Source organism: Ctenopharyngodon idella, chromosome 11, assembly GCF_019924925.1.
Source record: "Ctenopharyngodon idella isolate HZGC_01 chromosome 11, HZGC01, whole genome shotgun sequence".
Classification (NCBI taxonomy): Eukaryota; Metazoa; Chordata; class Actinopteri; order Cypriniformes; family Xenocyprididae; genus Ctenopharyngodon; species Ctenopharyngodon idella.
Genome location: NC_067230.1, coordinates 9,722,578 through 9,746,551, shown reverse-complemented (window position 1 = coordinate 9,746,551; position 23,974 = coordinate 9,722,578). Strand labels below are relative to the sequence as shown.

The window sequence follows — 23,974 nt, the reverse complement described above, 5'->3', positions numbered from 1 at the left end:
TCCTGTGTTTCCTTTGTTTTTTCTCAGTGTTATTTTGTTCCTGATTTGTGATAATTGTTTATTTTCATTAAATTCTCCCTGCATTACCGTAAATTTAACAGATTTGTTTTTTACAGAGTGTAAAATAAACAATTATGAACTGTAATTATTACAATATAAACCTTTAAATGATACAGATTTGAACTGTATATTGAACTGTATAATAGACTAAGTGTAAACTAAGTGCTAAAATGCTAAAATGTTGCTACCGTATTTTCATGGTAAAGTTCTGGCTGCCATTTTTTTTTTTTACCATAAATTTTACAGATAAGTATGGAAGACTACATGAATAATGTCTTTTATTGATCCCATTCTGTTTTGAATGCAAAATGAATGTAACCAGAATCTTTTTTGGTGGTTGCATGTTGTTTATTCATATGAGGTTTCATTTTTTTTTTCTTTAAAGTGCATTTTTACTCACTAGTAATATTAACAGATTTACAGACTGAGTTATTCAAAAAGAAGCAACAAAAACAAGCATTATACACTAATAAAATACACTCAAATGGAAAGATACAGCACAAGGAATTATGTTCAGTCTACACAAATTTCCTTTATATAAAATAGTTGTAGTCATAGATGTTTAGTTTGGATTCATTTGTGTGCTTAAGCATATTTGCAGTGTCCTGTTTCACTTTTCGTATATGTTTTTTCACATTAATGGTCCCTTAGTGTTTAGGCCAGCCACAGCATTTACAGCTATCATCAAACACAGTGCCTGGGCCACAGTTATCGATGTAAGTAGTGCCTGCTGCACAGTTATAATATTTGTTGGGGTCTTCAGGGTGAGGATAGAGTCCATCTGGCATCCCGTTACAGAATCCTGGTCCTGGAGCATGAGTGGTGGTGGTGGTAGTTGTGGTAGTTGTGGTGGTTTTTAAGGTTGTTTGTCCAGGTTTGAGGGTGGTGGTTGCAGGCAGAGGAGGCAATTCTTAAAAAAAAAAATGTATGTTAGCAATAGCTAGGGGCCAAGCACTGATTTGGGGGTCTCCCACTTGAACCCTCTTGTGTCACATTCAGGTCTAAGTTTGATTTTCTTTTGCTTATAATTTTTAACCCTTCTACAGGTGGCAAAACGATATCAAAATATAACTTAGTAGGTGCTATTTCAATCTTGGTCTGAGTATGCCAATGAAGTTTGGTGGCACCACCCCTTACTGGTTAGATAAGGCACAAATTTCAATAAATATGCTTATAACTTTCCAACATTTTGGAAAATTCAAGGAATCAAAAAGATTCCTATTGATCACAATTCAGACCCTACAGGACCCTATATATTTGTTTGTTTGTTTTGTACAGACAACTTGTGAAAATACCTACCGATATCCAGAAGATTGCGCAGATGGCCCATGAGAGGATGATTCCCCTGATTACAGAACTGTCCAGCAAAGTCATCCAGATCAAGCGCCCACACGAAGGCTCCACCAAATTTCATGTCTTTCAGATAACGGACCTATAAATTGAGAGGAAAAGAGTGAGTTTCTAGTCAGTTGCTGGCAAATAGTGACAATGAAATCCAGCTCCAGTAAAAACTCAAAAGTACCTTAGTTTCAAAGCTCTCCTTGGTGTCAAATCCAACCCACTCGCTGTTCTTTGTGGCATAGGGCACCTTCTGATCATCAATCCACTGGATTGTTGTTCCCTCTAGGAAGCCACAGATCTATAAAGACATTGAGAGTATTACATGTTGAGATTGTTTGAAAGACACTTTTGAATATGAATGAATACATTCCATTCACACACAGTGGCTTTTCCAAATCTCCCACCTCATAGTAAGACCAGAATCCAGCCTCACGAGTGTAGGTTCCAGCTGAAGCCGGTCCACTAGCTGGGGCTCCAACTTCAGTATCTGTAGATGTCAGACGGAATGTGCGACCATATGTTGCGAAACCCATTCTGAGTTTCTCCACAGGGGTACCGTTGTCCCTCCAGTAGCGCATAGCGAAATCCTGAAAGAAGAGGAGAGAGTTCATTTTAAAATGGAGGAATTCAAAAATAAGTTTACTTATTTGTTTTCACCTTCTTTGTGTTACAGTAAATCATTTCTTACGGTATTGAAGTAAACCAGTTCTCCTTCGTCCTTTGAGCCTTGGTACAGGGGGCTGTTATGTCCTGTAAATCTTTCCCAAGTTCCATGGAAGTCATAAGTCATAATATTGATGAAGTCCAGGTACCTGAGACAAAAATTAGGAGAGGTTTAAAACATCTCATGCTACTGCATATTTTCACCTCAGTGTTCTGCCAATTTGCAAATGTTATGATTCAGTGTTGTCATACTTACTTGGCAATTTCAGCAATCTCATATCCACCATCAATTGTGTCTTTACCAGCTGCTACAGCAGCAGACAGCACCAGTCTGCGTTTGCCAGTAGCTATGCCCTCTGCCTCATATGCCTCAATAAGTTCCTGCAACCAACATAGACCAACATAGATAAATATACATAAAAAGAGATTAAATAAGTAAAGTGCACCATCATATTTGTTTAAAAAGACACTGAATTGTAATCAGACCCACCTTGCACAGCAGTGTGAATCTTTGTTTGTCTTCAGGTGGACTTCCTCTTGATCCAGGATATTCCCAGTCCAAGTCCATACCATCAAATCCATAAGTTCTCAGGAATTTGATGGAAGACTGAATGAACTTTTGACGGTTTTCTGCACTGGACACCATGATGGAGAACCTGAAATGAATTTAAGGAACAATATTTTTGCATTTCATTTGACTAATTTCACACGATAAAACAAAACTTCATAATTTTTACAGAATACTTACTGTGATGAACCAAAGTTCCATCCACCAACAGCCAAGAGAGTTACAAGATGGGGATTTCTGTGAGCATAATGGAGATATTTTAGAATTTCATGATATGAATTGGTCTTTTTTGGTATCTTACAATCTCACACCAAATGATTGTAGAATTTCAGCATCTGAAAAGCGTTAAACGTGGTATTTCAACTAATACACACCTGTCTTTGAGTTCATTGAAAGCCTTGTAAAGAGTCTCATCGTTCCACTCATATGTGACAAGCTCGTTGGCATGGTTGATCATTGCGAATGCATAGAGAAGGTGTGTACAAAGGAAAGGGTCGACATTTGCAGGTGTATACTTTCCAATTCCAGGTCTGTACTGGGACCAGTTGGTGAAGTAGCAGCCCATTTCCATGGAGAAAGCTGGTTATGGATATACAAAGAGACAAGATATTTACGCATTCTCCCTGCAGTGATAATTGTCTTTAATTTGTCATTAAAATGAATGTGAAATGATTACATGATGCAATAAATACTCATTGACTCACCAACATGGCAGAGCACCAATCCCAAACCTAGAATATGCAATGATATTATATAAATGACAAATTTAAAAGAATGAATAAAACTCACATAGTGTAGTGTATATTATTTTGACATATTACCTGCTACAAGTGTAAGCTTCCCCATTTTTATTCCGATTTTTTTCTGTAAGTAACAAAGAAGAGTTTTTCAAATGACATTTAAACTAATAGCAAAAGTAAAGATATTAAGCTGAATGACATTCTGACATACCTGGGGTAACTCAAGCTTGAAAAATGTAAAGAGGAACTTCAGGACTCCTGCTTTTTATAGGAATCAGATGTTCTCTAGGCCCATTTAGGATGTTTTATTAGGATAGTGTAAGATATCGTATCACCTGTAAACTATGGACTGAAATGACAATAAAATATGTAACTGAAATACCTTTGGCCTAAAATCATAAAGATGAAAAAATGGGACTGCTGCAATAAAATGTATGCAACGTGCAAATATGTCAGATACAGTTTTAGCACGGGATATGTTAACTTGTACAGCTGAGACCAGATACAATATTATGTATTTACTTATTAACTATAAGAAATGAAATATAGCAGAGTCATTATGCAATATGTAGGCCTAAAAGAGGAAATGACAATGTGCAATAAATATATAGGAAAATAACTACTTTATAACTCTAAAACAGTACATTTATAAGACATTGATTATTTCGAATAAATGCCAGCTGTGATTTTGAATAGCTATAACTATTTGGGATATAATTAAATGGTTTCCATGCAGTTTGCAGCAGATCAAACTTTTATGGGGGCAGTATTAATCACATAGGCTTATATAAGAAATTTATCTTTAGAAAGATAATTTTCTTATATAAGATTGTAGTGCAATCAGAACTACATAATAAACTGTTGTGGTGCTTTCAAGCTTATCACACCAGAATTGGTATAATATTCCCTCACTGTTTTGGAAACCAAAACCAAACAACAGACATGAATTGTGCTTATTATTAAACTTTGGCAGTGTCAGATTCAGCCTCATTTTGTCACATTCAGGAGTGCATTAACTGTATTTATATGCTATATTTATATTTTTAATTTGATGATAATATTCTACATATATATATATATATATATATAAATATAGCATATAGCATATAAATACATAAAAGGTTTACAATAACAGCTAAGCTGTGATGTTGAAGAAGAAAATGTTGTATTGCTCATATCTTATCACATGTGATGTTATCAGTGTGAAAAGAAGAAAGAAAGAACATTAAGAACATTCTGGAAGATCAAAAATATGCTGCAAACAACAAATTGTGCCTGTTTAAAGGAATCAATACTTTAAAAAGTTATTTAGAATTTACATTTTAAATTTCACACTTTGAAATCTTACATACACGTTCATACGGAAGCCCTGAATGGTGGGGGAAAAAAGAAAACGTATCTCATTATTTCGACATAACTCCTTATTTCGAGATAGTAAGTCATTTTCAACATAATATCTCATTATTTTGATATAATAACTCGTTATTTCAACATAATGACTCGTTATTTCGAGATATTAAGTCGATATTTCGACATAATATCTCATTATTTCGAGATATTAAGTCTTATTTCAATATAATAACTTGTTATTTCGACATAATAAGTCTCCAGCTATATTGATCAAAAGTTAAAGAGATTAAGTGTTTTTTAATCAAATAATCCAGAAAAAAAAAAAAATGTATCAGACTTTCCACAAAAACACTGAAGAGCAAAACCCTTTTCAATATTTCAATATCAGTAATGATTTCTGAAGGATCATGTGACGTGAGTAATGGCTGTAGTAATATAGTATATATATAGTAATAATATTTCACAACACTACTGTTTTGGTAACACTTTACAATAATGTTTCATTAGTTAACATGATCTAAGAATTAACAATATTTTAGAGCATTTATTAATCTTAGTTAATGTTAATTTAAACATTTACTAATACATTATTAAAATCAAATGTTTTATTTATTTGTTAACATTCATTAATACACTGTAAACTAACATGAACAAACAATGAACAGTTGGATTTTTATTAAAGGGATAGTTCACCAAAGAATCAAAATTCTGTCATCATTTTTTCACCCTCAAGTTGTTCCAAATCTGAGTTTCTTTCATCTGCTGAACGTAAAAGAAGATATTTTAAAGAATCTTGGTAACCAAACAATTAATTGGCCCCACTGACTTCCAATGTATTTTTTTCCAATCTATGTAAGTCAATGGGGCCCTGGGCTTGTTTGGTTACCGACACTCTTCATAATATCTTCTTTTGTGTTCAGCAGAAGAAAGAAATTCATACAGGTTTGGAACAACTTGAGGGTGAGAAAATGATGACAGAATTTTCATTTTCTGGTGAACTATCCCTTTAACTAACATTAACAAAATGAATAAATACTGTAACAAATGTATTGCTCATTTTTAGTTCATGTTAGTTAATGCATTAACTATAAATGAGACCTTATTGTAAAGTGTTACTACTGTTTAACTGTATTTTTGATTAAATAAATGCAACTTTGGTGCGCATAAGATACATTGTAAAAAAAAAAAAAAATTGTAAAAAAAAATAAAAAATAAAAAACGGTCAATGACTGTCAGCTACGGCTGCCAAACAAAATATTCTAATTTAAATAAAGTGCAAAAAACATTACGAACAGACATTTTCATTAAACTTTTGTACAGGAAAAACACTGTTATTTTACAGTTATTCCCTGAACAAGTATCTACTCTTCAGCACAATGGTGACCCACAAAACAGACAATACAGAAACCCTTTAAATCCCAACAGAACAGAGAAAGAAAAGAAAGAAAAGAAAAGAAAAAGTCCAGAGAAAGTTTTTAGTGATGATGTAATCATGAAGTGGTCTAATCTTTGATTAAAACAGTTAGTAGTTAATAATTAGTGGGTAATTTCACATGCCAATAGTGCTGTGACACTATAAACTATTTTATGAAGTCATTATGCAGAAAATGTTTTGACAAGATCACGCAGACGCACACAGACATCAAGAATCAGTGTATGAATCTCAACAATGGTGACAATTAAGAATAATACACTCTGAAAGTTACAAAAAAGCTTTGTTGCTTTTCACCATTGTTGAGATTCATATGTTGATTCTTGATGTTTCTGTGCACCAAAAATAACATACAGCTCAAAACATTTTCTGTATAATCTCTTAAATATCAGAATAGCAGGTTGTCATAATACTGATGCCACAATATCACAAGAATACAGTAAAGCATGTGAAATTAACAGTTAGATTTGACATCAAGTGCTATCAGTGAATCAGGCCACTTCATGATGATGATGATTATTTCATCAACAATAAGCAGCCAAAATCATCTGATTAGACTTTCTCTTGCATTTGTTGCCATAACAAAAGTGTCAAAAACACATAGTTACAGCAGTCAGAGAAAAACTAACATGAAAAAGTCAAGGGTCAAGAGTCCAAAAAAAAGGAAACACTGACCATAATGGTGACATCGAACTTTTTTTTTTTTTTCAACAAGACATTAACATCTAAACCTCTGTTAATTCTCATTAAGAAGTTTTGTATGAAACAAATAAAGTCTGGATTGTAATAAGTGAAGATGCTGAGATCTTGAGAGCTCTGTTAGTGTTTAATGTTCTGTTGTTGCCTGTCAGTTGAATTAAATCAGAAAATACCTGTAAAATAACAGTGTTTTTTAACATTTAAAGAAAAATTCTTTTTGCACTTTATTTAAATTAGGATATTTTACTGTAATTTTAAGTTTTTTTGTTTGGCAGCCGCTGCTGCCAGTCATTTGACTGTTTTTTTAAGATTTTTTTAAAGTGAAGGTATTTGATAGTAATAATTCAGGAAGTACCTGTAAAATAACAGTGTTTTTCGGTTTATTTAAATTAGGATATTTTACTTTAATTTTACGGGTTTTTTGGCTGCCATTCATTTGAACGTTTTATCATTTAACTGTTTTGTTGCTGTTTAGTTACAGATTATTTTTGTAATTTTACATACATTTGTTTATAATTTAAGAAAACAGAAAAAAAAAATACTGTATAAAAAATACAGCAATGTTTCTGTATAAAATATGTGAATTGCTGTAATTTTTCATTAATGCCATAATACTTAAAATAACAGCCAAAATTGTTTGTAATTTTACAGAGTTTTGAGTATAATTTAAAATAAAACGACCATAAAACAAGCACAGTTATTTTCCGTAAAATTATTTTTTGGGTTTTTTTTTTTACAGTGTACTTAAACATTAAAAAACATACACCTAACCCCAAACTTTTGAATGGTCTAAGTTTAAATATGATTATGGTTGCGCTATACAATAAGGTTTCATTTGTTAAAGGAATAGTTCACTTTCAAATAAAAAATTTCCTGATAATTTACTCACCCCCATGTCATCCAAGATGTCCATGTCCTTCTTTCTTCAGTTGAAAAGAAATTAAGGTTTTTAATGAAAACATTCCAGGATTATTCTCCTTATAGTGGACTTCAATGGTCTCCAAACGGTTGAAGGTCAAAATTACAGTTTTAGTGCAGCTTCAATGGGCTTTAAACAATACCAGACGAGGAATAATGGTCTTATCTAGCGAAATGATCGGTCATTTTCTTAAAAAAATCAAAATGTATATGCTTTATCGTAACAAAGCACTGTTGGCCAGAGGAGAACTGGCCCCCCGACTAAGCCTGGTTTCTCCCAAGGTTTTTTCTCCATTTAAACACCTATTTGCCACTTGTCTGCCACCTGATGTCACCTGATGGAGTTTGGGTTCCTTGCCGCTGTCGCCTTTGGCTTGCTTAGTTGGGGACACTTGACATTTGACTTGACATTTGATATTCAACAGTGCTTTAATCTGCCTGCATCGACACTATTCTTTTAAGAGCTGCTGTGCAGCCAAATAATGTACCAGTTATCAATGTAAAGCTGCTTTGACACAATCTACATTGTAAAAGCGCTATATAAATAAAGATGACTTGACTTGACTTGACTTTATAGGCACAAATGATCGCATCACAAGTGCTTCCACCAGAACGCGATTCCGTATTCTTCAAAAAGCTTACGCTGAATGTCCTACGCCTTCCTTATTCAACTTACAGAACGAACGCGGTGCCAGTTCCGTTTTTTCCGTAAGTTGAATAGGGAAGGCATAGGACATTTAGCAGGAAATTTTTATTTGAAAGTGGACTAATCCTTTAACACTAGTTAGTCACATGAGTTAACATGAACTAAGGACTACAAAGCCCCTATAGGACATGGTGAAGGAAAAAAAAAAATGAGTGAAGGAAAAATATGAGATGGAGAAAAATTTATTTGTAAATGCTTTTACATTCTCTAGCAAATATTTTTGGAAGCAAAATATTTGGTAGAAATTGACTTTTATTTTTCTTCCAATCTCATATTTTTTGTATCTGTTAGCATTACTTAATGCACTGTGAACTAACAGCAACTAACAGCTAACAGCAATATGTTTTATTAACTAACATTAACAAATGCTGTAAAAATATATTTGCTCATTGTTAGTTTACCATGATGGTTAACTGATTAATTACACATTTATTCCACTAACATTACATTTTAGCCTAAATGTATTGATAACTATTGATAATGCATACTTTTATTAATGAAAAGCATATTCTTTCTTAAACTATTTATTTTGTCACTGAAACTACTGCATGAGGATTTACAGATAAAAAGGACCATTATGTGAAATGTTTGTATACCACATTTTAGCGTGAAAAATTTATCTAATCTTGTGTCAAATCAAGTGTCCCAGATATCTTCCGGTACTTTATCAGCTCAGCTGCAATATAAGAATATCTAGGTCCTTATGGTTGTGTAACATTATCAGAACAGTGGGTCTTTATGATGTGGCAGGCTAATTTGTAACTGTATAACTCTTCAAGTTACTTTGGCAAGCAAAATTATGCCAGAGGGAACACTGGGACCTTATAAATCTGAGAACATGCACATTATATTCATTGGGAGTCAGATGGAAACTCTACTTTACTGTATGTAATGCAATACACAAATTGATAATGCATTAAAATACTGGTGATAACCTATTCTCATAAATAAATTAAGATTATTTTTGGAGAAAACTGGTTGAAGATGTGTCTGATGGGTGGTGCACATACTATGAATGATGGTACTTCTGTCCTTCCTACCTGTCCTGTCTATAAAATCCTTATTTGTGAAACTTCACAGTTTCATAAAGCTATTCATACATAAGGTCACTATTTTAGATGATCACTTTAAAGAAGAGTTAATAAGTCAGATTGCTATAAATATTTTTATTGAAAATTAAAGCAAAAAGTGGACACCGCACAACAAGAGAAAACTATACTGTATTGAACAGGATATTATGTAAAATTTGAGTAAAAATATGACCATGACAACTCCATACAGCTATGCATACATTTTTTTTTTTTTCAAATGATGAGCATTAGATAGTTGAAATAAGAGGTACATCACAACAATAGGAGACTCCTGAACAGCTTTATTGAACAGGAAGAGCAGATCTGAATTTGCGCTCAAGGCCAATCACAACATTTACAAGCATCAACAAAGACCAGACCAGTCTGGCATTTCTGCAGGTATGTGTTTCCACGGAAACATTGGAAGTAAGTGGTCTCGTCAGTAGGGTTGGGGTACAGCCCATCTGGTTTACCAGCACAGAAAGAGGTGATGGGGTCAGCGGTCGTGGTGGGACGTGGTGTAGTGGTGGGCTTGGGTGGGAAACCTTTGAAAAGAGATTTAGCATCACATTAAAACATATAACAGAAGACAGAATACATGTTATACTCTTTATGGTTTAAAGTTTTTACCAAGTGAGTTGCGCAAATGGTTGACAAGAGGGTAAGCTCCATTGTAACAGAAGCGGCCAGCAAAATCATCTAAATCCAAAGTCCACACTGAGGCTCCGCCCAAGTTTAAGGAGTTAAGGTATTGTACCTGTTAAAGCAAATATTAAGAAAAATTTGTTGGAAGTTCACCAAACATCACATTGCCTTAAATTCTGGAAAACAGCAGTTGATTTACCTTAGCTGTAAAGCTTTCATGGTTGTCAAATCCGACCCAAGCCTTTCCTTGAACTGCATAGGGCACCTTCTGCTCATCGATCCAGTTAATAGTGACACTTGATTCCATGGGACAAATCTGTGAACCAAACAACACTCTTTATCTTTTGTCTCCCAAAGTTTACATAGATTGTGCCATTCACAGTGTGTTTTCAGTGGTAAATTACTGGCTGCCGAGAGCATAAAATATTTACAATTCAAGACACATTTAGAAACCAAACACTCATATTGCTAGTAACTTTTTCTATTTCTGCTACATCAATGGAAATAGTTAAAAAAGCACACACAGCACAGTCGCTGAGTAACAAAGTAATGGTGTTTTTGAACGAATTGGTTTAGCGACTGATTCAACGACTTATAAAGAAAATCACTTGTTTTGTTTCTAAAAAAATTAGTGTTCTTAAACAAATTGTTTGAATGAATGATTCAATGACTCTGAATGAGTCACTGAATCATTAGTTCAAACAATTTTGAATAGTCACTTGTCGCCACCTGCTGGTGTATCAATGCAACCTGCAGAAAGAGTCACTAAAGGGCCAGAACTAACGGTTGTGTAATAACCATTTGACCTTGATAGTAGTTATTCACTTAAAAATATATATTTGTATACAAAATAATATAAAACGTATTAAGTTTACAAACTGGTGGTGAATTTAGTGCCACTTAAAGTAAGTAACAAAGTATTTTTCTGAAGTAAACCCAGTTGAGAATACTTGTTTTAGATCAAAGTTAAAAGTAGCATGTTGAAACCTCATAATAGGACCAAAAGCCTTCTTCGCGTGTGTAGGGGCCGGCATCAGCAGGGCCACTGGCTGGGGCCCCGAGACCTGTTTGTGAAGTAGAGAGCAAGAATGTGCGTCCATATGTGGGGAAGCCAAGAAGCAGCCTGTCAGCATGGGCTCCACCGCTGAGCCAGAAAGCCACAGAGGAGTTCTAATTAATAGAAAAACAAATGTGTTAAGAGATCTCAGATTACATATGATGGATTTTTAATTGATGGGTTTTGAGCTTACAATATTGTGGTGAATGATGCTTCCACTGTCAATGGAGCTGCGGAAAAGTGGGCTGTTGTGCCCTGTCTTGGGATCCCAGTGGCCATGGTAGTCATACGACATGATGCTCAAGAAGTCCAACAAACTGTAATGACAGAAAGAAGGAGAAAGTAAAACATTTTTCATAGATGGATGTTATTGCAGTTTGATGAAACTACCAAACTTACCCTGAAATTTCAGCGATCTCATAAGCTTTTTCAATAGTGGACTTGATGCCGGACACTTTGGATGAGAGCAACAGAGGAGTTTTCTTAGTGTCTATGGCCTCCTGTTCAACAGCTGCTCTCAGTTCCTGAGAAATTCCACACAACAGAAACATGGTCAAACCCAAAGTCATATGCTTTATCAATGGAAATGATCATATTGTCATTCTAGTCTTCCTACCTTGATGAATGTAGTAAACCTCTCCTTGTCATCTGATGGGCTGCCATTGTGACCAGGGTACTGCCAGTCAATGTCCATACCGTCAAATTCATGTTGACGCAGGAACAACAATGCTGAACTGATGAAAGCCTTGCGGTTCTCTGGAGTTGCCACCACATTAATGTACCTAAATTGCAAAGAGAGACATACAGTACAAAATATCTGAAGAACTAAAACATTTCAATTTATTAAATAATATTAAAATTATTGTTTTATTGGAATGAATTAAAAAAAATATTCTGCTCATATAATTATTATTTTGTGTATTTTAGTTCATATTATAGTGTTAGGTCATATTATTTATGACTTGCATAGATGTATATTGTTTTCCACTTACGGACTGACGCCATTGACCAATCCTCCAACAGACAGCAAGGTCTTCAATGCAGGATTTCTATAAAAAAATAAAAAAAATCAAACAATATGAAATCGATCAGTTTAATTGCAGTCTCAAAAATGGATGAATTCATTTGTGCAATTATGGTTTATAATTTATTGTGTATATTGTATATTGCTCACACTCTTTTCAGGTCATTGAGTGACTTGTACAGCACTTCATCATTCCATTCGACGGTCGTGATTTCATTAGTGTTGGTGATGCTTGCCAGAGCGTAGATCACATGAGTGCAGAGGAACGGATCAATGTTGTCTGGTGTGAACTTCCCATTGCCAGGTCTGTACTGGGACCAGTTGGTCATGTAGCACACCAGCTTTGTAGAGGCCACTATCAGAAATTATGATATTATTAACAGCTCACAGTCATATTTGTTGTTATAAGGGTGATTGGGACACTTTTTGCCATTGAGATTGGCAAAAAGTGTCCCAATACACCCTATTCATCATCCAGGAATATTTATTATGAAAGATTATGCATTAATTTATAGGCTATATGTTTGACATAGATATTTGGGGTAGTGAAAAAGTTATTAAAGGTCCTTACCAATCTGTAATGTAAGCAAGATGCCCAGTCCTATGCAAAAGACAACATGATTATGCATAAGAAATAAACTAGCATATTATTTATAGTAAATAAATATTTTTACAAATCAAATTAAAATTAAATGAATTTTAATATATATGCAACATACCTGCTAAAAGAGTTAATTTAGCCATTTTGGTCTTAATCCAAATCCAAACCAGTATTCTTCAGAAACAGAGCTGTAAAACCCAACAAATAAATCAAATTGCATTAGCATGTTGAGTTTTGCCATAGTGTGTGCATATAAATATTATTTATAAAGAGATGAATAAAACATAGGAAAGCTGGTCTCTTTACCTGTGTCAGCTGCACTGAGAATGGGCAGTTTGGTGAAAACCTGTCCATGATCATGTATACTTATACATTATTAATAGTTCCAAAGTACAGGTGATAAGTGCTAACTTGACCAGAATTGGGCAATAAAATTAATAACGAGTCATATAACTGGCACATTACGGTAAGGCGGTATTATCTTTGAGGTTATTATTGGCTAATAGAAAAAAAATAGTATTTTATAAAGTGTATTCTCTCAATTAAAATAAAAATATTCAGAACATATTCAGAACATATTTGTTTTTTATTAATATTTCATGGCATTGTGCTTTATATATGATTAATATGACCCTATATATTCCATATACATGGTATATCTTAGTCAGCCGTGTACATCTGTATGCATGCATGCACTACGCCAATCAATAAAAACCAAATGTTTCTTCAAATACAGTCAAAATGTTTTTTTATTGAAGAATATGTACAAGTGCTGCATTATTCACATTCAGTCCACAGTGGACAGGTTCAACCTTTACAACAACCGGGGTACATGGTAGTTCGAAGAGACAACTTGACATCACAACCTGAGTTACCTTCAGAGTGAAACTGCTGTATCAATCGACTCATGTAAGCTCACATACAGTCATTTTGTAACATTGTTTGTTGAGTTGTGAGCGACAAAGCCCTGATTCAACACAAGAGGGCAAACTACACAACGTGAAACACAGCAATGGTTTCAGAAATTAAGGAAACGATGAGAGAAAAGAAAGTCGTGGAATTGTACATAGTGCACTCATAATGCAATTAAAAATCACTTGAAAGAGAAGTACAAAACAGATGCAAGGACACTAGTTTTGGTTTCATAGTCCTAATATGAATTTTGAGTGCGTCTACATTCAGAAAGTGTGACATTTAAATGAGTGCTACTAGAGTTTGGGACTAGAACCACTAAAGAGCTACTGATGATGCTGCTATGTGTCACAGCTTTTGGCTAAAAGTGTTTTAAATTCCACTGAGTGATCATGAATCATAATTTACAGTTAAAATCCCACGGACAAAATATGAAATTATTGGATATAATTATAAAGAAGGTGTTAGAGAAGCTGTAAAAAACAAATTAAAGGGTTAGTTCACCCCAAAATGAAAATTCTATCATTAATTACTCACCCTCATGTCGTTCTACACCCGTAAGACCTTTCATCTTTGGAACACAAATTAAGATATTTTTGATAAAATCCGATGGCTCAGTGAGGCCTCCATTGACAGCAAGATAATTAACACTTTCAGATGCCCAGAAAGTTACTAAAGACGTATTTAAAACAGTTTATGTGACTACAGTGGTTCAACCTTAATGTTATGAAGTGACGAGAATACTTTTTGTGTGCCCAAAAAACAAAATAACGACTTTATTCAACAATAAACGAGGCTTTGTTATGCCATGTAGTGTTTCGAAATTTCAATGTTTCACCACTGGGGGGCGTGGCTTTGGCAGTTTGATTCCGAACCACTGATTCGAAACAAAAGATTCTTAAAGCTTCGAAGCTTCATGAAGCAGTGTTTTGAAATCGCCTATCACTAGATTGAATAAAGTCGTTATTTTGTTTTTTGGCGCACAAAAAGTATTCTCATCGCTTCATAACATTAAGGTTGAACCACTGTAGTCACATGAACTGTTTTAAATATGTCTTTAGTAGCTTTCTGGGCATTTGAAAGTGTTAATTATCTTGCTGGCAATGCAGGCCTCACTGAGCCATCGGATTTTATCAAAAATATCTTAATTTGTGTTCCAAAGATGAACGAAGGTCTTACAGGTGTGGAACAACATGAGGGTGAGTAATAAATGACAGAATTTTCATTTTTGGGTGAACTAACCCTTTAAGGAGCTCAAACTATCTTCAGACACAGAAAATGGCAATATTTACATTAACAACTCAATGAAAACAGTATGTTAAATAGAAAATTAAATACATTAAATAGAAAAAAATATATAATCACAAGGAAAATCACCCTGTTGAACAGGCACTAATAGAAAGCAATGTAGAGGAGAGAAAAGAAAGAAATATATACAAAATTCAAGCATAAATCAGACATTTTACCTTCTTGATTTCTGGTAAGACTGAAATTAGATGGTGTCAGACTGAAATTAGATGCAACAGCTTTAAAGAACTGTAGAATTATGCACATGGAATGATTTTAAATACTGTCAGATTTGACCTGCTACACTGAAAGTGCATTTCAGTTTGTACTTTATTAGTTGATGCCACAGTATTGAAAGAATTTTTAGATTAGTCTTAATTAATTAAAAAAATAATAATATTAACATAAGTAAGAAAAAAAATCTATGTCTATGTTGTTTTTTAAAGGCAGAGCTGGACTATGGACCAGGCAAGTGTCCTGGGACCTCAGACTGTCAGGGGCCTCCAAACACTATAAACAGACCCCAGACCCCCAGAAACCCTCACTAGGACCCACATAATTTAATGTTAGCCATATGTTTCCTAATTCCTTAAGCCCAATGGAACCTTATTACTTAAAGTATAAGGATTCCACCATTAGTGGCAGCCTCCAAGACAATGACTCAGTCCTTGGAAGAAAACAATACCTTATAATAAATTATGATATTATAGGATAATAATTAACTTGTTTGCCCATGAATGTTATCTTCAGTATTGATCAATGTCCAGTGTCTTGTAATGTGACAAGAAAGAAAGTAACAGCCCATGAACGTCATTTTTCTGTAAGCCTTGAGGAAAAAAGGCAATAATAATAATGAATGAGATAACAGAGTGATAACTTTGGCAAGCCAAGCCCACTTTAACAACCACACAAAAATCAGCTTCTGTTGTACCGCTGTGTTCATGAGACCTTTCATCTTTAAAAACTAGAACACTGAGGGAAAGGCAGAATGCTACAATCATTCAACACAGATACAAAACACTGTTAATAAAAATCATGATCCCCTCTTGCTTCCAATTACATCGTCACAAAAAATTAAAAGAATAAATAAAAAAGGTAAACACTCATTTGGATCATTTTGCAGTCCACATGCTGCCATGAAGTAGCAACAAAGTATTAAAAAAGGTTTTGTTTTATCCAGTATGGAATGTCACCAATACATCTATGTGTATTTACACCTATGAGGAAATCAACAAGTCAGAGCTGTTGTTGGATTTTAGAAACTACAACCAAATGCTGACAAGACCACCAGTCAAGTTTGAGTTTCCATAAGGCAAGCATCTAAAATTATAACACAATCAAAAAGTCTTCCACAACAACTCTCTTGGTATTCCACAATGACCAGTCATCCTTGTAAAAAAGCCTTTTTATACAAAAGAATCCTCTACCTCTCAAAATTTCTAAAACTTTGCACCCCACGCAACCATTCTGACGTCCCTCATCAAAATCCCCACCACCCACAGCCCAGCCCCTTCTGAGGAAAACCTGCTCCATTCTCTGTGATATTAATAAGAAATGCCTCATCATTGGCTAACATCACAGTCCTGACGAGCCAATGAGAACGAGTGCAGTGACCACCAGAACAGACGTGCAGAGGGGTCCTGAAGTGCCAGCGCTTTTCTGGACCATCATTCCAGTGCCTGTGGATCAGACACACACATATTTAGTACTTAAACACTAGCTCTTGAGTTCCTTTACTGAAACCAGTACTCCTAACTATTCTTCGTACCACATACCTGAGTCTCGAGACACTATGGTCTCATGGGCTGCTCCATCTCCTCCATCTCCCCAAGAGCGGATCTCCAGAACCACATAAGCATTGTCCTTGGGTAACGGCAGTCTGATGGAGGTCTTGCTTTTCTCTAGTATCTTCAAGGCAGACTGCCCTTCATGCTTGTAAAGGACCTGCACAAATAATATAGTACCAATTTGTACTCAAAAACAACTATTTTTTTGAGAATGAAATTCTCAAGACAGCAGTGTAGTATTCCAAATCAAGTCAAATTTACTTGTATAACGCTTTTCACAATACACATGGTTTCAAAAGCAGCTTTAGAGAAAATCATGATGTTAATGTTTATAATATCTTAATATCTTCATGCCTTCAGCTGGGCAAAAATATAGTTAACATTTTGTGACCATACAAACAATCAAGCAGTTGAGTTTTGCTATATAGTATGTATCGCCCTAGGCGAGTATACTGTATGTATGCGGATAAAGTTGGATAGACTTACATGTCCAACTTTATATAAAGATCTTTATATATTCCGCAATTGTGCTTACAGAAGTTCTGTAAAGAACTGAAATTAATTAAAAAAAAAACATAAATAAACAGCTCTGAAATGTATTGTAAACACTTGCAATTTTTCATTTTACATATTGAACTGGCTCTCATTTCTGTCTTTCATAGTTTAACATGAGACAATTTGAGTTTCTTCTCAAATCTACCTCAGATATCAAGAGTCATAACAAGAAATAAAGCTGCAAGCAGCGATGAAAGGGCCCTCGCACCCATGCCACTGCCACCTGGTGGCTTTAGTAAAACAGCACAGTGGGCAATATGCATTTAAGTACATAAATATAGGAGGACAATGTCAGTCATTTGTATTTGCCACACTTTCTGCTTCTGCTATGACTATGACTAAATTTTGGTGTGTAGATGTCTTCAGGCACTTATCAAACATGTGAAGCTTGAGGCAGATTGGACATTGTATGCTCGAGTTACAACAACTTACTATTTCATGACGATAATAGCATGATTTAGAACTCAGCTAAGTGTTGCTAGCATGTTTTAGAATGTTTCTAGCATGTTTAGTACTCAATTGCATATTTTAATATGTTGCTAGTAGTGCATCACAATGTTAAACACATCACTTCCTGTTGCCAGTGGGTGGCACTATTACTATAACTGAATATTGTCATGTAGATGTGTTCAGGGCAGGACTGTTCTCAAACGTGAAGTTTGGGGCTGATTGGACATTGTATGCCTGAGTTACATCAACGTCCTGTTTGATGGCGAAAACTCAAGATCTTTGCAATTTAACATCACTAAGGCCTTAAGATTAGACTGACCAAATATAATGTTCTTCTGGTTAAATCTCAACAAGGAGTTAATCACAGTGTAAAACTTAATTTTTTCTGTTGCCTGCAGGTGGCGCTATGACTGTAACTGAATATTGGCTGCATTGTTACTCTGACTTCCTGTTGGGTTTTCAGATTTTGCACCCAGGGACTTTTTTGTAGGTACTGGGCTGTTACATGTGTCTACCGAATTTCATACCTGTACGTGAAACATGGCACGAAGGGCACTTCATTGAAATTTTGTAGGTGGTGCTATCAAGTCATTTTGCCACACCTAATTCTGAAACCCATATCAGACGTAAATTTTCCCACTTCTGATGTGTGTGCAAAGTTTCATGAGTTTTTGAGCTTGTTTAAGCCCTCAAAAATGCGATTCATTTCGGAGAAGAATAATTGACTGAGCAATTACAATAGGGTCCTCACACCATCAGTGCTTGGGCCCTAATTAATCTCCAAATAAAGAGCAAAGTTAGATTTACAGGTTATTTTCTGATAGAAGTTACTTTGATGAACTATATCCTAATGGAGTGTTTCCCAAATTGTGGAGAACAGTGAACATGCAGACTCTTGTAGTGACTTTTAAGGTTTCTGGGAATCTGTATATGTTCTCTTGGCTGCATTGTTACTCTATATGTACTCAAGATTAACATGAGATGGCAGAAACTGTGTGTGATACCCCCCCTTTAAGCTGGTCCTGAGCTGGAGCTAGTTGCTTAGGACCAACTTAGGACCAGCACTTGACCAGCTTAAACCAGCTCATGACCAACTAAGGACCAGCCTAAACCTGCTCAAACCAGCTCCTATGCTTCAAAAAATAACTAAGCAGCATAAGCTGTTTTTTTCAACAGGGAAATCAGATATGAGATATACACAACTGGTTTAAATGTTTATTCACCGTTAAAAGGCACATAGGGTTGGTGGTCTGGTTTTCCATAAGAGACAACACGTGTTCTCTTCTCACGTGATATTAGGACACCATTTATTAAATTCTTACCTCAGAGGTATGAAATGATACCTTATGATATCTTGCTTTTGATTGAAATGACTGAATCTGAGCAAATATTCTGATTACATACAGTTGCTGACAGGTGATCCAACACAAACGTACACAACAAACAGATAGCTGTAGTGTCCAGTGGCGCTGTGTGTCACTCACTTTGTAACCCAGAACAGCAGACTCATTGTCCATGGATTTAACATGATCCCACCTCACAGTAACCCAAGAACCATCAACTTTCCATGAGACATTACCTGGAGGACGGTTGGGGGCTAGAAATGAAGATATGAGCAAAAGTAAGTCCACAAAGTACACTGGCTTTCACACAGTTCTCAGTGACAAAGACATTGACAGGAATTGCAAATGTCAAGATGTGATGTACATATAGAACTGTTGGTGTCATTAGAACTGTTACGGAAGTGACAGATTGTTCTAGTTATCAGTTTTTAGTGGAAAGCTTATTACATTTCTAGGATAGTAACAGCAATCTACAGAAGTAGGTCAACCTACTTGAACAGATCAAGTGACACTTTATTTTCTCAATGGAGGAGGATGAAAATTAATAGAGGCAGTTTTGAGTCAACTGTAAAGATGGCGACTTACAGAATGAAAAGTTAAGAAAATTCAAAATATCACGACAACGTGATGCAACAAGATCTTTTACTTCGCTCAACTTTTCCACCATTAAGTAACTAGCTTATGCAAGTTGTACATGAATTACCCTTTGTTTTTCCTGGAACAACATTCTTATCACCCACTGCCCTCTGATATAAAGGGTACCCAGTTGGAGTTATTCATGAGCGATTTAAAGTCATGGATCAAGGTTAAATCACTGTTAAATTTAAAATTTAGGAAATCGAATCAAGTCTTTATTTTTTCAATGTCTTTTTGTACAGATCCTTAACTTCAGCATTGATTTTCTAAGTATTTTGTTAACCTGTTTACAACATTTAGCATTAAACATTCTTTTAACGTTGTTTCAACATTCTTTCAAAGTTAAAACACCAACTGACATTCTTTCAATCACATTTCAAAGCTGAAGTTCGGTCATGTGCCGGCTAGGCAGCGTTTGAGTGAGGACTGATAGGAAAGTTGTTCCAGAAGTTTCCAATAACATGTTCTACTCCAGGTAAATCACATTTCAACTAGGCTACCAGTGCTCCATGAGCCTGAAAATGAGGTCTTACGAGGTTTCTTGGTGATGACAGTAGTTCTCGGGGAGGGTGGGCCAGTGCCTGCGCTGTTGTAGGCCAATACGGTGACGTGATAAAGAGTGTTAGGCCTCAGACCCGTGACACGTGCCGTGTTCTCCAGCCCTGCAGTTCTCACCCGGTCTGCAGCTGCCTCACGTTCATGTTGCCGCCAATAACGAATCTGTAACCAGAGCAAGAGGACAATCCTAATCCTGTCCCAATTTTAATCCTTAATCCCAACCTTAATCCTTAAATAGAAACTTGTTCATACTGAGAAAAAAAAAAAAAAAACAGAATGTGAACTCTGTACTCAAAAATAACATAAATAATGGAATCATATTTTGCTCCTGCAAAATTATGAAAATTATTGTCATGTATTAGCCTATTCAATTAAATATAAACTGCAAAAATACCCTTTGATACCAGTGAATTTCAAAGCATGGTTTTATCTAAGAGGCGTCTTATCTAAATAATGTGTTTAATGTTCCTTGATCTGATCTAGATGTGCTGTTCATAAAAAGAAAGTAATGAGATAACAGCATCTCTATTAGTTGCTCGCTCAACGGGCAAAGCTCACATATCCAGACGTGCCACCTCAGGTGGCCAACAATGATACACAATGTTCAAAAAAACATCACCTCTGTCATGCTATTTATTAGGGATGCACCGATACCATTTTTTAAGGAAGGAGTACGAGTACCGATACTTTTTTTCTAGTACTCGCCGATACCGATGCCTATACATTTATTAATTTCTCTCTCTCTCTCTCTCTCTTTTTTTTTTTTTTTTTGGTGATGTTGCAGTTTTCCAAGCACAACACAGTGAGACTAATGAATGTAGGACAGCTTCTTTATTATTATTCTAATGAAAAAAGTAATAATTTTTATGTGCTTGTCACAAACTTAAAGAACAATTTCAGTGTCCAATAACCTTCAAAGGGCATAATTACCAATATATACAATTGTTGTTATATAAAAAGAAATTTACCAACAAATTACAAACAATACAACAAATACTATAGAGATACAAATTAAATAAACTTGTTTTTCAGATACAGTAGCCTAGGATTATTTACCATGTATACATTTATTTAACATATTTTGTTGTTTTATTAACATTAATGACAAATATAGGCTACGGTCCCTTTAAGACCGAATCCATGGATACTGACACATATCCTGTTTTCACCCAAATGTTTACGTCCACTTAAGCCATAACCGACTGTATTTACGTGAGATACTCCACACCATGGACATTTTGACAACTATGTGTGTATTTGACCATTCAGGCGCAGGGAGAACGGAACGCGCGCAAGAAAGAGAGAGAGCGCGTGTGAGAGAGAGCGCTTCTGGTCTGTGTCATTCAGCGCGATTCCGCCTATGCCGCCTTCACTATAACGATAACGAATTGTGATTGAAAGCATGCAGTTCGCAATGTGTGTTTTGTCATCGTTAATTTGAAGTATTTCCACTCCCTTGAGGACATTGTTTCTGCTGCTGCCGCCGGTGTCTCTGTGCACAGAAAATTCTGTCAGTTATGTCACGTGAGGTATCGGTCTTTGGTATCGGGGGTATTTTTACGAGTACGAGTACAAGCACATGAGCTTGGTATTGGGCATTCCTACTATTTATGTTTATCATTCCAAATACAAATGCAAAAAGAGATGTGACAGATATTAAAAGAATGGGTCTGTACTGACCTCATAACCCCGAAGAACTCCATTAATGTTCAGATGTTGAATGGGGTCCCAGGACACCTGAATCTCAAAAGCTGTCAGAGCAGTGGCGTTAATCCTTCGTGGGGACACAGTAGGTTCTGAGGAAAACATGAAAACATAAAGATGATCAGTTATGAGGCATTAAAGTGAAAATACCATACATTTGTTTATCATTTAATCTTTTGAATTCATTTTATATGGTAAAAAAAAAAAAAAAAAAAAAAATTGTCAAATAAAAGTCATAATTTAGTTGTATATCATTTTCCACCCTCTCTCTGATGCTTTGAATTCTGTAAACTCACTCTTCACGTGCATATTGCTGCACTTACACACGAGTTGCATGTTTGATGTTGTCATTAACAGCTTCTTTTCAAAGCCAACATTACACTATGACACGTGCATAAAATAATCTAGGCTCAATTGTGCCACACAAATGGTTCTACGAATGATGAGGGACCTTGTTAAAATAAACTTCGAATGTATATACAGAGCAGTTTAGAGTATTTTCTCATTTTAATGTTATTATCAATTCTTGTGTTTCTAACTTTCACTACCTCAGTAGCGGAACACTAAACATTCATGTGTAAATGTGAGTGGTTGTGCGTCATCTGTATGACATTGTAGAACTTCTGGGCAAGAAATTATTGCAGCTTTGTTTCAATATTTTTGGGAGGAAATTTTGAGTGCTGAAAGTTAATATGCTTTCATAGCACAATAAATTCACACTGTAATAAATTATCTTACTTAAAATGGCAGAGGAAAATTTGTTTCCTCATTATATGACCTTTTTAGACATTTCTTTGACACGTTTCTTCATTGTCTGCCCTCTAGTAAATATAATCCTTCGTAATATTTCTCACCCTCTTCTGCAGAGTGTACTACTGCAATCTGGCTGAAGGGACCTTCTCCTTTCTTGTTGTAGGCCTTGATTCTGACCTCAAAAGGGCAGTAGGCTGACAGACTCTCATTGCTGTAAACATATCGTGATGACTCCACATGTGGCACCCTCACCACCGTCCATGTTGGCATGCCTTGCTTTCTGAACGCCAGGATATAACCAAAGCCATCTCCATTCTGATACTCCCTGACCATAGGCTGTAATTCATACCAGAGGAAATGGTTTTTTTATGTAACAGAAGGTGAGGGCTGAGTAATAAAGACACATTGATCGACCATCTGTTAGCAACTCTATATACAGATTAAGGTATAAAGCAAATCTTATATGCAATTAGAGCAACCATGACACTTACAGTCCATGTAATGATAAGTTCATTACGGTTTCCTCCACCTCCACCAAGTCCGCTGGGCGCCACAGTCGGTGCTGCAAGACAAAATAATAACCAACTTATATAGTTGGAAAAAATACCCTAATATCTACCAAACATATTTCTATGTGGAACCAGACCAATATTTTATGTCAATTTGGTTCTAATTCAGTTTAATTTTTGTTCAACACAAACAAATTTGTAATGGTTCTGACCTGCTTGTTTGGTTCGGACAGGCTGGGAGGGCATACTTGGTTCTCCACTTCCTAGGATGTTGCTAGCAATGACCTGGAACTCATAATCCATCCAGGGTCGAAGATCTATCACACGTGCAGATTCAGCATTTCCTTCTATGTTTGCAGGGTCTGGAGGATCCATTAGCACACAATGACAGGCAAACATTGAGGATGACATCATGTATGCTATAATACAAATAAATTTCTCAAACTGGACGGCTTTTATGAAATAGCCAAGGGGGTTGTAAAAAGTTTAAATAAATAAAAAGTTTAAATAAATAAATAAGTGATGTCGGTGCAATAATGACAGAAATAAAAAGGGATTAAAAACTGGAAAAATATCAGGTTACCAAAAACTAGGGCTGGGTTAACC

At 35.4% G+C, this 23,974-nt stretch overlaps 3 protein-coding genes across 3 annotated transcripts in view; all 3 read right to left on the bottom strand.

Annotated features, from left to right (window-relative positions):
- Positions 1-386: 386 nt before the first annotated feature.
- Positions 387-3,605, bottom strand: chia.2 (chitinase, acidic.2). The gene is made up of 12 exons (XM_051913391.1): positions 3,584-3,605; positions 3,454-3,496; positions 3,337-3,363; positions 3,007-3,211; positions 2,813-2,869; positions 2,555-2,720; positions 2,321-2,445; positions 2,090-2,213; positions 1,806-1,988; positions 1,583-1,699; positions 1,360-1,492; positions 387-970 (listed from the first exon to the last, which is right to left on the bottom strand). The coding sequence occupies exons 2-12, from the start codon at positions 3,476-3,478 to the stop codon at positions 708-710; spliced, it is 1,425 nt and encodes a 474-aa protein (XP_051769351.1). The 5' UTR covers positions 3,479-3,496; positions 3,584-3,605; the 3' UTR covers positions 387-707.
- Positions 3,606-9,628: 6,023 nt separating this feature from the next.
- Positions 9,629-13,228, bottom strand: chia.1 (chitinase, acidic.1). Its single transcript, XM_051913373.1, has 12 exons — positions 13,181-13,228; positions 12,993-13,062; positions 12,845-12,874; positions 12,424-12,628; positions 12,242-12,298; positions 11,866-12,031; positions 11,649-11,773; positions 11,443-11,566; positions 11,180-11,362; positions 10,392-10,508; positions 10,178-10,304; positions 9,629-10,092 (listed from the first exon to the last, which is right to left on the bottom strand). The coding sequence occupies exons 2-12, from the start codon at positions 13,015-13,017 to the stop codon at positions 9,884-9,886; spliced, it is 1,368 nt and encodes a 455-aa protein (XP_051769333.1). The 5' UTR covers positions 13,018-13,062; positions 13,181-13,228; the 3' UTR covers positions 9,629-9,883.
- A 2,499-nt stretch (positions 13,229-15,727) lies between these two features.
- cntn2 (contactin 2) overlaps positions 15,728-23,974 on the bottom strand; it is a 34,577-nt gene continuing 26,330 nt past the window's right edge. The window contains exons 16-23 of the mRNA XM_051913176.1: positions 23,581-23,730; positions 23,351-23,421; positions 22,961-23,195; positions 22,083-22,198; positions 20,378-20,564; positions 19,350-19,462; positions 16,849-17,017; positions 15,728-16,752 (exon numbers count right to left, since the gene is read on the bottom strand). Of these exons, the coding sequence (XP_051769136.1) occupies positions 16,649-16,752; positions 16,849-17,017; positions 19,350-19,462; positions 20,378-20,564; positions 22,083-22,198; positions 22,961-23,195; positions 23,351-23,421; positions 23,581-23,730 (1,145 nt within the window). The 3' untranslated portion in view covers positions 15,728-16,648. The remainder of the gene's footprint in view (positions 16,753-16,848; positions 17,018-19,349; positions 19,463-20,377; positions 20,565-22,082; positions 22,199-22,960; positions 23,196-23,350; positions 23,422-23,580; positions 23,731-23,974) is intronic.

What these genes read in the sequence shown, in the direction of transcription:
- chia.2 (XM_051913391.1), bottom strand. Translation starts at nt 3,478, where the DNA reads ATGGGGAAGCTTACACTTGTAGCAG. An exon ending in TTCAATGAACTCAAAGACAG is followed by an intron (nt 2,870 to 3,006) that starts GTGTGTATTAGT and finishes TTATGCTCACAG; the next exon opens with AAATCCCCATCTTGTAACTC. An exon ending in GCGCAATCTTCTGGATATCG is followed by an intron (nt 971 to 1,359) that starts GTAGGTATTTTC and finishes TTTTTTTTTAAG; the next exon opens with AATTGCCTCCTCTGCCTGCA.
- chia.1 (XM_051913373.1), bottom strand. Translation starts at nt 13,017, where the DNA reads ATGGCTAAATTAACTCTTTTAGCAG. An exon ending in GAGATCGCTGAAATTTCAGG is followed by an intron (nt 11,567 to 11,648) that starts GTAAGTTTGGTA and finishes CTGTCATTACAG; the next exon opens with TTTGTTGGACTTCTTGAGCA. An exon ending in GCATCATTCACCACAATATT is followed by an intron (nt 11,363 to 11,442) that starts GTAAGCTCAAAA and finishes TCTATTAATTAG; the next exon opens with AACTCCTCTGTGGCTTTCTG.